Genomic DNA, 14,271 nt, shown 5'->3' with positions numbered 1-14,271 from the left:
CATTAAAAGGCCCCTAATTAAAGAAGCAAGTACTAGATACACAAAGAGGGGATAAATTCATGAAATGGATTGCTTCTTTATTTAGGGGCCTTTTAATGTACTTATATATGAATAACTTATAGTCTAATGACTAATTTGTCTTTTGTGCTAGATCACTGGTAATAATAATTTATTTTATTACTCTATTTACTATATATATATATGGAAAAAGAAAAAGTCAATATAGAAAATGCTAAAAACATTTCAGTACCGGTTTCAGTCATTGAGACTTTTTCAACTGGAATGTACTGAAATGTTTTTTATTTAATTATTTTAGCATTTTCTATCTTGACTTTTTTTTTTCCATATATATCAACTTGTGTGTTCCTTTTTAACCTTCTACACACACACACACACACACACACACACACATACATATATATATATATATATATATATATATATATATATATGATGTTCAGAAACTATAAGGCAATCCAATTGTCTTCAAAAACAAACAATGTTATTTTGCCCAACTCTCTGATTATAAATGTTGCATATTCATTTATTGCCTTTTTTTTTTTACATACATTTTTATTTGCTGAATATTTTCAATAAGATATCATCCAGTTTGTGTATTTGTAAAATTCTTTTTCATCATACAGAAAACGTTTGTCTTTGACTGCAACAAAGACACTTCTAGAGACGCATGCAATCAAACAACAACAACATAACTTACATAAGATGAATGCCAGGTATTTGTTGTATTGAATTCTAACACAAGGTTCTCTGTTGCAGTAACACAATAACACTATTACTACTACTGTTTATTATTACTATCTACCAGCTAAACACTTCACTATTAATGCTGTTTCTTATACCAACTTACACATTTTTTTTCCTGTTTTTGTTTATTTCTAAGTAAACCTTTCTTTTCTTTCTTTCTTTCTTTTTTCTCCTTCTTGTTCATATGGTTCTTGGATCTAACACTGCTTTCTGAAATAAATTAATAAATTCGTCAGCCACATCGTGAAATCCCATTGGTTTTGTAATGCATTTTTCTGTGCAAATTTATTGGCAGCATAGTTTAAATATATATTGGTCTTTGGGAGTGGAATTATTTCATATTTTTTTTATCTTTGGAACTGGATTTATTTCAAATATATTGGTGTTTAGAGACTGGAATCATTTCAAATACTATTTCTCTTCCTGTTTTTGGTTATTCTTGGTAATATCACATCTGGCAATTTCTTAATATAAAATAATATTAAATATTGTAAGCAACAATTTGAGATAAATGTGCCTATTTTTCTTCCTTTTATCAAATTGGTTCTTATGATATCTAATGTCATTTTACATTGAAATCTGAGCAGACAGTTGGTGCGTATTTCATTAACATGTCATCTTAAATGCTTTTCCTTATCAATTCTTTATTTATTTCAAAATATTTTTCTTTTTCTTGGCTTATTTTCTAATCATAATTTGCATGAGTTCAAGCTGTAGCAAACGGCTTTTTGTTTTTGAAATTTAAAAAAAAAATCATTTTCCTTTTGTTTGAATAAAGTTTTTTTCAAATCAGTTTTTAAAAATTTGAAAGTAAAAAAAAAAAATTTATTAAAAAATTTATTTCGTTTTATGAAAGTGCTTGTTTGTATTCCTGAAATTGGCAAAATGAGAATTATAGCAGGTGGGGAGGTGTGATATTGGTATACTATACATAAGATGTCTTCTTTACATGCTCAGGATAACATATTCTCTATAAATTATATGACTCTCTAGGAGAATATCGGCATTCTCCAGATTCTAGAAAGAAGCAAAACCCCTTCATAAATAGATTAACACTATGGATTACTGTATCGAAGATCCATTATCTTTAAAAAGCAAAAGAACCCAAGAAAAGAAATAAAATGGAAGTTTCAAGGAATGGTCTTCAATTCCAGCAGGTTGGCTTATGATATCTCCTCTCAGAAGATAAAATATGCAGCAGAATCGAAAACCAGATAAAGTTATTAAACATGTGTAGGCAGAATTGTGTCATCTAGATTTTTAATTTGTAACCATATGGTTCCAGGTTCGATCCCATTGTGCAGAACTTCATGTGGGTGATACCCACTTGTGTGAAATCAGACAGATGGAAATTCATCCGACGTGTGTGTGTATGTGTGTGAAGATATATAACATGCATACATGTGTGTGAATATAAATATATATATATATATATATATATATCGTTAAACGATGATGATGATGATGATATACATGCATACATGTGTGCGTGTATATAATGATATGTAAATGTAAGATCCAAGGATCCAGGTGTAGAAAGTTAGTAAATTTCGAGCAGTCCATAGAAAGTAGAAAAAACAACTTTCAGGAACAACAGTGGTTTATTGGCATAGCTGGGTAAAATTTTTTATGATATCTAAGTTTGATAAACTGAAAAGAGTCATTTTATAGTTTATGGTTAGCCACTAGCATTGCTATGTATGCGAAAAAATCCAAATTTAGGGAAAGGAGCAGGTAAGATCCAGGTTAAATATGTTTCCTTGCTAGTGGACCCTCCTTGTGGAACCTCATTACTGCTTTTGAAGTTTCACTAGCTAGGAAACATATGTAGCCTGGATTTCACTTGCTCTTTTCCCTAAATTTGGATTTATTTATATATATATATATATATATATATAAACACATTTACTTACACACATGTATGTGGTACATCATGGAATGATACCTTGTGTTATTCAAATCTGAGTGAGGTCTTCTATTTATTCCAAGGTGCACTTTACCATTCATCTCTTAGGAAGTCAATAATAAAACAATACCAGATTAGATATTGCAGCAAAGGGAGAGTTAATACAATTGACTACTCTCATGAAGGCATTGCTGCAACCTGGCCACAGTCTAAAGGCTAAACCCACTATCTTTTACTTGTTTCATTCATTGGACTGCTGCCATAGTGGGACTCTGCCTCAAGGATTTAGTCAGACAAACCATCCCCAATAGTTATTTTTTAAAAGTTTTGTGGAGGCACGTGTATTAGTGGTTAGGGTATTGAACTCACAATTGTAAGATTGTGGTTTCGATCCCTGGACCAGGCGATGTGTTGTGTTTTTGAGCAAAACAATTCATTTTCATGTTGCTCCAGTCCACTCAACTGTAGAAATGAGTACCACTAGTGGAGGCACATTGCTCAGTGGTTAGGGTGTTGGTTTCACATCTGTAAGATTGTGGTTTTGATCTGTGGCCCAGGTGATCCATTATGCTCTTGAGCAAAACACTACTTCATTTCACACTGCTCTAGTTCACTAAACTGTAGAAATGAGTTTAGCCCAGAGAGGGATGGGTTCCTAGCTCTAGATACACTGCATGGCTGCAGTGCCCCCCCCCCCCAAAGGATTTAAGGTACTTGTCAATTGTCCACTTATTCTATCAGTCTCTTTTACCGAACTGGTAACCTTTGAGGACATAAACAGACTAACACTGGTTGCTGAACAGTGAAGGAACAAGCATAAAGCCACACACACACACACACACGTATGGTGGGCTTCCATACAGTTTTCATCTGGCACACGTTTCTACAAGACATTGGGTCACTCCACGAAGACACTTGTCCAAGGTGCTATAGAGTGGGACTGAAACTGAATGCACATGTCTGCACAATGAACTCCTTAAAAACACAACCTTGTTTGCTAATAAAGAACTTCTAAAACAAAATAAACGAAGAATTACAACTTCTTTCCTACTTCTGTGCCTTTTATATACTTACAGACTCTCATAAGGATCTTTCTTTTCTTTTGTTATTTCTTAATTATTTTCTTGTTTTCTTTTGTTAGCTCACAAAATGAAATGGCCGTTACAGAAGGCTCTACAGTGGAAGAAAACAAGTCAACTACTTCAGCAGAAAAGAAAGCTGATATGCCTGGTAGATATAAATATATTTTATCTTTTGTCTTATTCTTGTTTCAGTTATTGGATTGCAGGTGTGCTGAGGCACCACCTTGAAGTGTTTTTCATCAAATTAGTTGACCCCAGTACTTATTTTTGAAGTTTGGCACTTATTTGGTCACTGTCTTTTACTGAACCACTAAGTTACAGGGATGTAAACAAACCAGCGCTGTTTGCCAAGCAGTGGTGCAGACACTCGCACTGTGGTCTTCCATGCTGTTTCCATCTACCAAATTCACTCACAAGACATCAGGCAGCCTGGGCCTATAGAAGAAGACACTTGCCCAAGTTGTTGTGCTGTGGGACTGAGCCTGAAACCTTGTGTTTGCTAAGTGAGCTTCTTAACCATGCCTGCACCTGTATATTTTCTGTAAAAGGTGGTGAGTTGATAAAATCATTAGATCATTGAATGAAAATGGTTTGTCATATTTATTCCACCTTTTTGCATTTTGAGTTCAAATCCCTCATAAATCAACTTCAACCTCTCATGATTCTGGGGTTGATAAACAACCACTTTCATTCATTAACTCACCCATATCTTACCTCTTACTGTTAAATATTTATCACCTTAGAATTAGAGATATTGTTACAGATCTTAAAGACAGATTTAAGATAAACTCACCCCTTAAAAATGTACAAAAACAGTATGGTTGTGTGATTGTGAAACTAGCTTTCTATGTGTGTTTTGATTCAGCCCCACTTTGTGGCATCTTGTGCAAATACTTCTTAGAACAGTCTCAGCCATGCAAAGCCTTATGAATGAATGTTGCAGAAGAAAACTGAAAGAAGCCTCTTGTCTATGTCATCATCATTACCATCATCATGTAATGTCCATCTTCTGTGGTGGCATAGTTTGGACAGTTTGAGAGGATGTGATGAGTCGGTAGATTACAGCACATTCAAGTGTGTGTGTAATATCTTGTTTCTCTGTTAGGAGGCTCAAGCACTGACACACGTTCACACACAGCAGAAACTTGTGCCTACCAAATTCAATCACAAGATATGTTTATATATATATATATATATATATCAGTGTATGTATGGTTGCACGTGTGTGTGTTTACATTTGTCCTCTTCTGAAAATGTGTTTCAACTACAGACGATGGTATTGCTGTCATTTTCCTTCTCGCCAAGCTATCCTGTCACTTTACACCTTCAAGGATATGTGGTGTAAGCAATCCCTTGCTTGCAAAACACATGGGAGTCAGTGACTGAAAGGGAGTCCAGCTGTAAAATAGTGCCTCAATAATATATTCATCTCACCCATGCTGGCATGGAAAAACAGACCTAAAATCAAGTGAACCTTTAAAATTTGTGTTTGTGTGTGTGTATGTGTGTGGTTATTCTATTCATAGCTTGCTCTTTGGAATGTTGCAGTTAACAGTTGTTAACTGCAGATTAAAACAGTTTTGACATCTTTCAACAGTATTGTTCTGTCTAGTGATGTCATTCAGCATTGATACCACTATGGAATGACCAAACTCTTTTCACCCACATCATAGCATGTTTGTCATTCCTCCATATTATCTATGCAGCCACCTCTTCAAATGAGGGATGGCTACAACTACCCTAGCAATGCCATGAATATTGTCTACTTATTGCTAAGTATTTGCTCTCTATATTGGTCAATTCACCCATCTATCTATCTACTTGTCCCTCCACCCATTCATCCTTTCATTAATCCACCTACCTCATCCATCTATGCACCCTTCTGTCCCTCCAACCATCTGTCCATCCATCATCCTGTCTACCTATCCATCTACCCATTCATCCACCCATTTGTCCATCCATCCTTCTATCTACCTACCCATCTACCCATCCCTTCTGTCCATCCACCCATCTGTCCATTCATCCTTCCATCCATCCATCTATCCACTCTTCTGTCCATCCACCCTTCTGTCCATCCACCCTTCTGTCCATCCATCCTTCTGTCCACCCACCATTCAGTTTATCCATCCTTCTGTCTACCTATCCATCTGCCCCTCCATCCACTCACCCACCCTTCTGTCCACCCACCCATCTGTCATCCATCCTTCTATCTACCTATCCATCCATCCACCCTTTCACCCACATCTTATCTCTCTACCGTCCAACCAACCAACCAACCAGCCAACCAATCAATCAATCAATCAATCAACCATCTATTCTGTGTCTATTTCTTCCAGTTCAATATGTAGCGATGTATAATTACGTTTCTGATGAACCCTGTGATTTAACCTTTAACCAAGGAGATGTGATTACTGTTATGGCAATGGAAGGTGACTGGTGGACTGGTAATATTGGCGATCGATCTGGAATATTTCCTGCTAACTATGTGAAGAAAATGGAAGTTCAGGTAAGCCCTGTTCTTTTTACTGTCTTTTGATTTTTATAAACTGAAATAAATATGAAACTGATGAATGTAGTAACAATGATTTGCTTGGGTTATGCGCAAGGCTAAGTCTTGTAAGAGAGAAACGTTTGTATGTATGTGTGTGTGTGTGTATGCATATATATATATATGTATATGTATATGTGTAATGTATGTGTGTGTATATATGTGTGTGTAATGTATGTGTATGTATATATGTATGTATATGTGTAATATATGTATGTATATGTGTAATGTATATGTAAATATGTGTAAAATATGTATGTAGGTATGTGCACAAAAACAAAGGTGGGTGGCAGAAACACTTTGTTGTCTTTAGATATCTTCTGAGTTCAGATTCTGATTAGGTTCCCTTCAATTTTTTCATGCCCCCACCCCAAAAAATGAACTGCCCAATCTTTCTGGACTCCTCCTCTGCCCTAGGTTCAGTGAAGAAGGACCACTCATCCAAGCACCGCATGTGTGCAGGTTTACAGCTACAACTCAATGGTTACCTCCACTCATTGTTTCACTGCTTTCCCATTGCTGCAGGACTTTGGAAAGAAAAGAGACATAAGTGTACAACACAGAGACATGAGTGTGAATGTAGTATGGTGGGAAAGCCTTGGCACAAAGACAGTTTCATTCTCTTGGCCTCGGAAATCAGGGTTCACTGGCATGAAGATCTTTGCAAATGGTGGCCTTTCTGGCTGCAGGAGTTGCTGGCCAATAGATTGGATAAATCCTTTTCATTGACCACTTTGGAACTCCGGCTCTGGATTTCTTCTCTGGGTTAATTCCCATAGTCTTTCACAAAGTTGGATGTAGCTGCAAGGCAGCAGAGGTTTTACACCAGAGTTTTCCTTCTTCATGTTACATTCACTAAAAAGATAAATATATCATGGAAGCAATATCTGGAAAAAAAAAAAAAAATGTACAGACATAAAAACAGAAAATTAGGAACAGATTCTTGTATACTTGATGTTATTTAGGTAATAACTTTCATTCATATAAATTTTATGACCATTCATATAAATTTGTTGACAAATGTGAATTAGTTGTTAATGAAGTTTTATGATGGTATTAAATTGATAATGTGTGGTATCCTGTCATCAACCCTAATCAGGACCTGTTATCAAAGGTGCTCTGGCTGTGGCCATCGAGTCCTATCTGACTTATACTATAATGGGAAAATGGATGTAAAATATGATGATGATGATCTAGGGCTACATTATCCAGTGTATCCTTAGTATCCAGTAGAATGTGATTTGAGGAAGATTTGGCTGCTATTTCTAGCTGGCCAAGCAACTACATGGGAACCTTCCTCCTTGATTCTTTAAGTGTGCAGTTGCTGTTTAGCCCTAGGTTACTTCTGATTGAGTACACTTATAATCAAGTGTTCTCTCTCTGACCATTTCGTTCCTTTTATATATCTGGGACTAAGTAATCATAAGTATCCTTCCTTCATTATTTTTTCCCCTTTAAATATTAGCAAATTGTTGCTCATTTTGGTTGGTCAGCTGACTGAATCAACACAGCTATGAGATTGATTCTTTTGGTTCTGTTGTGAGACTTAAGGATAAATTACTCGGTTCTTTCAGACAGCTTAACAATCTCAACCATTCTTGGTTGATAGTATAAACTGAAGGTAGCAGTGATTAAAATCATTTAGTCATTCATCTTAACTGTGGTCCAAGATTTTAAGCATAACGAGAAACAAATTGCCCTTATTAAATTATTAGTTTGAAATCAGAATGATTGTTGATGATATAAAAGCAACATAAGTCTTTTTTTTTTTTTTTTTTTTTCTAAGTAAGTGGTAAAGTGGAATGAAAGAGTACATAAGTGTCAGGGACAGTTATTGTACACTGTATGTGAGAAAGAAGGGCTGAAAAAGCACTTGGATTTGTGAGATATTTGCTGGGTAAAGATGTTTAATATGGAATTTGAAAAGCTGGAGGTCACAGTGTTCATACTGGAAAACTGGGGTCTTCAAAAATTTTCTTTAATGTTTTTCAAAGATACAAAAATGACAGAGAATTTGATAATGTGGAACCTAAAGAGCATGCTTGCTGCATAGTAGCAATGAAATTCTTTCAACTGTTAAGTCTTTGAGTAACATTGTGATTGTGATCTGCTTTGCCATTTGTTTCGCGACTTCTTTGTGAGCTTCAAGCCTAAACGAATAATCTCAATCAATTTTGCTGCCTTGATCATGCTAAAACCGAAACTATGTTGAATCATTATGTGATCTTTGTCTTGTATGTATTATGTTTTTTGTTATTTTGTTTTTATATCTTGCAATTAATTTCAAAAGTGTGATACTTGAATCTTTAAGTTAATTTTAAATTGCTTACTTGTGTGTGTGTGTGTGTGTGTGTGTGTGTGTGTGTGTGTAAATATTTATGCATGTATATTGTGTATGTCTATATGTATGTTTATAAGTATGTGTACATGCACATATGTATATGTGTATCTATACATGTATATATACACATGTTTTTATATACATACAATATATATGAGTGTATATACACAGACAAATATATGTATAATTTAAGTGTGATTTGCACATTTTCTTTCTGTGTCAGTTTTATTATTACTATTGTAGTGCTTTGATCGTATTTTTTTAAATTATTGTTCATTATCAGTCACCTTTCTTTAAGTTTAGTCCTTGTTACATAATTTAAGTGTAAGTTATAAATTATATATTATATATTATGCTTGTTCTTTGCACTTGATATTTCTTATGATGTTTTGGTACATTATAAAGTGTATTCATTTAAACCTCACCTTCTTTTTTTTTTCTTTTTTTGTTTTCTCTAGTAAGGTGTACCTATTGTATATGTAACGTAGTTTCAAAGTTTAGTTCAGTTTTTCTTTTTTTGTTTTCTCTAGTAAGGTGTACCTATTGTATATGTAACGTAGTTTCAAAGTTTAGTTCAGTGTTATCCCATCTCACCCTCTGTTAAGTTTTGGTTTAATAATCACTGTAGCTGTTTAGCTTAAGGAGCAGAACATTAAATTATTATCCCCTCAAAATGATAGGTGTATTGTCTGTTGACTAATATCTGATTACATTCTTCCGGAAGCTGTTTATTTAATTGTGACTTATGTATTTATCATGGGTTCAAGAAAGCTATAGAGTGTTGCACAAGCTCTCAGCTCTGAGTACACTACTTTTGAAAGCAGAAACATCTGTAAGCTAATAGATGTGATTACATAACTCTTGTTCTTTTGTCATTCATTACTATAGATATACATCTCTCTCTATATAAACGGCAGTTTGTCTGCTGTGTGTCTGTCAGGTTGTACCCTCACCCTGACCATGGCTTTCAACCGATTCTGATGAAACTTGATACACACATAGCCCAATGTCATAATTCAAAACTAACGCAGCGAAAATTTTGAGAAGTTCCCCCAGTTCTGAGAAAAATTGATAAATTCGACATGGGGTCGAGAATCTAAGCTTTTTATTTGCAACACATTTTCTGTTGTAGTTTTCGCAACTTGCAATCGATTTTGACCAAACTCATGTTGAAGCTTAATGTTACCCTAAGAAACTTAATTCTGACGTTAGTTTTCCATGCAATACCTTACCATCAGAAAAAAATCGATAAAATCATACCATTTTGGGAGATCGCGTTCAAATTCAAGATGACATATTTTCGACAATATCTTTCACAAATTGGCAGGAATTTTTTAAAAATTCACAGCGAGCATCATGTCTGCTCCAGGGGCTCTTACATACCCGCGCAATGCCGGGCTATGCTGCTAGTATATATATATATATATATATATATATATGAATTTCTAACATTGTAAAACACAGTGGGTTTTGTTGTGAAGGTATAAGACAATGATATTGAGTGCAAGGTGTTTGGGAGCATAGCAAGCAAAACTAAACCATGAAGTGTACCTAGGGGTTCAAGGTGTTGGGTTTATGTTCGAAAAATTCTGGGTTCCAGTCTTGAATCAGGCAGCATATTGTCTCCTTTGTTTTGTGTTGCTTCAGTTTATACTCAGCTGAATATGAGTACCAACTGAGTGATTGTGTAGCTTTCTCTCTTTCTAAGTGTTACATCATTAATGTTCTGCTCAATCAAAATTTGCAAGGTCTGTGAGGGTGCCTATGTCTGCTCATGAGTACATAGACACTGGAAACAATTAGCAAAGGCCTTAATACATGATTCCCAGGTTCAACTCGTTTCTGAGTGATAGCTATGATAATTTTTTTGGTATATTTGACACATTTAGTGGAGGAAGAGAATATTAGCAAAATTTCAGAAATTTTCTTTTTTCATCTTGAATGTATATTTGGAACTTTGTCGTTATTCATGCAAACGAAAAACAGAGCTTAATTCACAATCTTTCACATCAAAATTTAAGTTGGAAGGTTGGTAATAAAGACATGAAGAACAGGAACAAGATTTCAAGTGTTGTCAAGACAAATAGTATTGTAACAAATCCAATGGCTACATATGAATTAAAAGGATTTAATGAAACAAAATTCTGATTGTCTCCTTTCAATATATCAACATATATTAGACAATAATAGTTCACTTAAATACATGTTCAGATTTGTAAATAATTCACTAACTCACAGAAATTACGAATCTAAAACCTCAATATTCTTTGGAAACCTTTAAATGACTTTTGTGACAGATTTGTAAAATGTTGAATGTTCCATTTCTCCATTGAATGTGTCATTTGAATAGTAGTAATTAATAAGAAGAAAGAGATTCCGACTACAGCTTTGGAAGAAGGTGTCTATGTATGAACTTGGGAACTTTAGAGTGTTTTACAATATGCTGTATATATGGGATGGTGAACTTTTAGTTACTATATTTGAGGAAGGTGTGTTTTTTTTAATGATAAAATCATTATAAATGAAAGCAATTAATGTTAAAATAAATCATATTCAATTCTTTAGTTGGTTTCAGTGTGTAAAAAATTTGTTATTCCTTAACCGTTTAGCATTCAAATTTTTCTGCCAAATTTAATGCTTGTTTATTCAAATTATTTTGAAGAGACCATGCATTTTTTGTAGCTTTGAACTTTCAGTGATATGGTTGTTCATTTTTAGAATGGCATAACATTGTAGGGCGGGTTTGCTAGGCCAGATCTGGCTGCTTTGAAATCCAACAGGTGGAATATTTGGGTCTGATATGGCTGATGTAAATACTAAAGGATTAAATCAGTGACTATTAATCCTTTGGCAACCACCCTGCCTGAAATTGCTTCCAGTTTTATGGTAGATGTTATCCATTTTAAAGAGCTTGTTTATTGTCAGTCTTAAATTGAAATGTTCTACTGTAATTTTATCTAATCTACTTTTTTTCTTCTTCAAACCACTAGATTAATAAAAAAACAAAAAAAAAAAAACATAATAGACTAAGTTAAATGTCTCTAAATTACTGATTATTTCAAAATTAATTGAAACATACAAGTAGTGTATTGAGTTCATTAGAAAATGTTTTAAAGAAATTCATTGTCAAACAGAATACAATTTTCTTTTTCTTGAGATTGAAAACTAAAAGCGCAATTCAGGATTGAAACAAAGGCATTTAGATCTGTCTTTTCCCTTCTTCCTTACTTCAACATCACTACTAATAAGATAGTCTGCATAGTATTCCATGTGTGTATGTTTGTGTGTGTATATATATATATATATATATATATATAGACACATACATCCATGTGTGTATATATGTATATACACACATGCACATATATATATATATATACATGTGCATGTGTATGTGTGTGTGTGTGTATATATATATATGTATATAGTCGAAGAGGTGCTGAAATGTTCCTGGCTTTAAGGGTATTGTAATAGATTTGGTTGGAGGCTCAACCTCCTGAGTTCTTTTACAGAGCTTAGTAAAACTGAAAGACCACTGCAAGAAGTATGTGAATCTGAGAGGGGAAAATATGTTGAATAAAACCATAATTAACTGATCCTCCTGTATTTTTACCCCAAACCGGAAACTTTTCAGCATGCCCTCATATACATATATTATATACACACACACACATGCTTACTTACACACATATATGTGTGTATATATAGATTTGAGTGTGTGTGTATATATATCCCATCTAACAATGAATTCTATCCCTCTACATAAAGCTTACTATTGTAGCTCACCCCCTAACTAGTTAGTTGCACCTTTTGACTTCTCTTCTACCAAATCTGTTGTCAGCCAATGGCAATTTCTTTCATTTTTCATTTTTTTTTTTTTTGTACTGGGCTGTTCTCCATTTACTAAGTTTGCTGTTTTTGTGATAATAGGAAGATTTCGGAGGTGTCCTAGAGACTGTTGCGACCACAAGTATCATGCCTGAATTGGCTGTGGCCCCGGCTGGGGATAGTACAACCAATGAGACAGCCACTGTGATTGATGACCAAACTGACCTCTCTGTGCAACAGTCACAAACTCCACCTGTTGTTGATGATGGCATGTTGTCTGTGTGTACCTTAACTTACTCTCTGCAACTACTAATAACCTTTCTCCTACTCTCCCTCTCTTGCTTTCTCACTTGCTCTCCCTCTCTTCCTTATGGATGCTTTCCTCCTCGTACTAATTCATCTTAGAACCTTTTGTCAATGTTACCCTGCTGTTTACAGTTTTGCTTATTGATGACATCATCATCGTCATCGTCATCATCATCGTCATCATCATCATCATCATCATCGTTGTCATCCTCATCGTCGTCGTCGTCATCATCATCATCAATAGCTGAATGATTTACAATACACCTTGTCTTTCATCTCTCTCTCTCTGGGAGTTGATTAGTCAAGAACTGGGGTTGATGGTTTAGGCTTAAATCTCTCCCTTCAAAATTGCTGGACTTTTTCTAAATTGGAATCCATTATTATTATTATTATTGCTGTTGAAAGCAAGGCAGAAATCTGGTAGAATCATCATTAGCGCTCCAGACAGAATGCTTAGCAGCATATCGTTCAAATTTAAATTCTGAGTTCAAATACAGCCAAGGTCGACTTTACCTTTCATCCTTTCAGGGTTGATAAAATAAGTACCAGTTGATCACTGGGGTCGATGTAATCAATTTACCCAGTTGCTCAGAATTGCCAGCCTTGTGCCAAAATTTGAAACCATAATTATTATTATTGAAAATAAGGTGGCATTGGACAAAATACTTAACAATATTTCTTTTGACACTTTTACAATCTGAGTTCAAATTCTGTCAAGATTTATTTGGTCTTTTATCTTTATGGGGTCAATAGAATAAGAATTAGTTGAGCACTCGGGTTAATGTAGTCAACTTACCACCCCTCCCATAAAATTGCTGGCCTTGTGCCAAAATTTGATAGAATTATTGGTATTGTTATTGAAAGTAAGGCAATGAGATAGCAGAACCATTCGCTCTGGATAAAATGCTCAGCAACATTTTTTCTGGTGCTTTATGTTCACATACTGCCAAGGCTTACTTAGCCTTCCATCCTTTTGGGGGTGATAAAAAAAAAAGTTTCAATCAAATGCTGGTGTCAGTGTAATTAACTAACAACCATCCCCCTGAAATTACTTCCCATTTGCCAAAATTAGAGGGAATTATAATTATCATTGAAAGTGGTGGAGTGGTAGAAATTATAGTAGAGTGGAATAAACAACTTGCCGTTTTCAATCTTGTTTTGGCATTGCCCTGAGTTCAAATTCTGATACGGTAGATTTCTGTTTCTTTTACCACCCAAGGTCAATGAAACTTAAGTACTTGACTCAGTTAAATTGACTGACCTTTGTTAGAAATGATCATCATTCCAGACAGTAAATGATAGCATTGGTAGGTTGTTTGAATAAATGGTTTCTAGTATTTAGTTGTGGCCTTTCACATTACGAGTTCAAATTCTGGTTGGGTTAAGATCTTCCTTTATCCACTCCGGGCCAGTAATATGAAGTACTTATCATGTATCAAATTGGATTGAATTGGCTATTGTCTAATATTAAATTTGTGGCCTTCTATGTTTTATT

At 34.6% G+C, this 14,271-nt stretch overlaps 1 protein-coding gene across 13 annotated transcripts in view; it reads left to right on the top strand.

The window, feature by feature from the left end:
• Positions 1-14,271, top strand: part of LOC115219624 (intersectin-1) — a 424,167-nt gene that overhangs the window by 202,976 nt on the left and 206,920 nt on the right. For 8 of the 13 annotated variants that reach the window (XM_036509616.1, XM_036509621.1, XM_036509617.1 and 5 more), the window contains 4 exons: positions 645-734; positions 3,813-3,901; positions 6,090-6,259; positions 12,573-12,749. In XM_036509616.1, the coding sequence (XP_036365509.1) occupies positions 645-734; positions 3,813-3,901; positions 6,090-6,259; positions 12,573-12,749 (526 nt within the window). The remainder of the gene's footprint in view (positions 1-644; positions 735-3,812; positions 3,902-6,089; positions 6,260-12,572; positions 12,750-14,271) is intronic. The other 5 variants (XM_036509620.1, XM_036509619.1, XM_036509615.1 and 2 more) reach the window with 2 other exon arrangements.

Source organism: Octopus sinensis, linkage group LG15, assembly GCF_006345805.1.
Source record: "Octopus sinensis linkage group LG15, ASM634580v1, whole genome shotgun sequence".
NCBI lineage: Eukaryota > Metazoa > Mollusca > Cephalopoda > Octopoda > Octopodidae > Octopus > Octopus sinensis.
The sequence above is the reverse complement of the archived record's forward strand: the minus strand, read 5'-3'. Positions and strand labels throughout refer to the sequence as shown.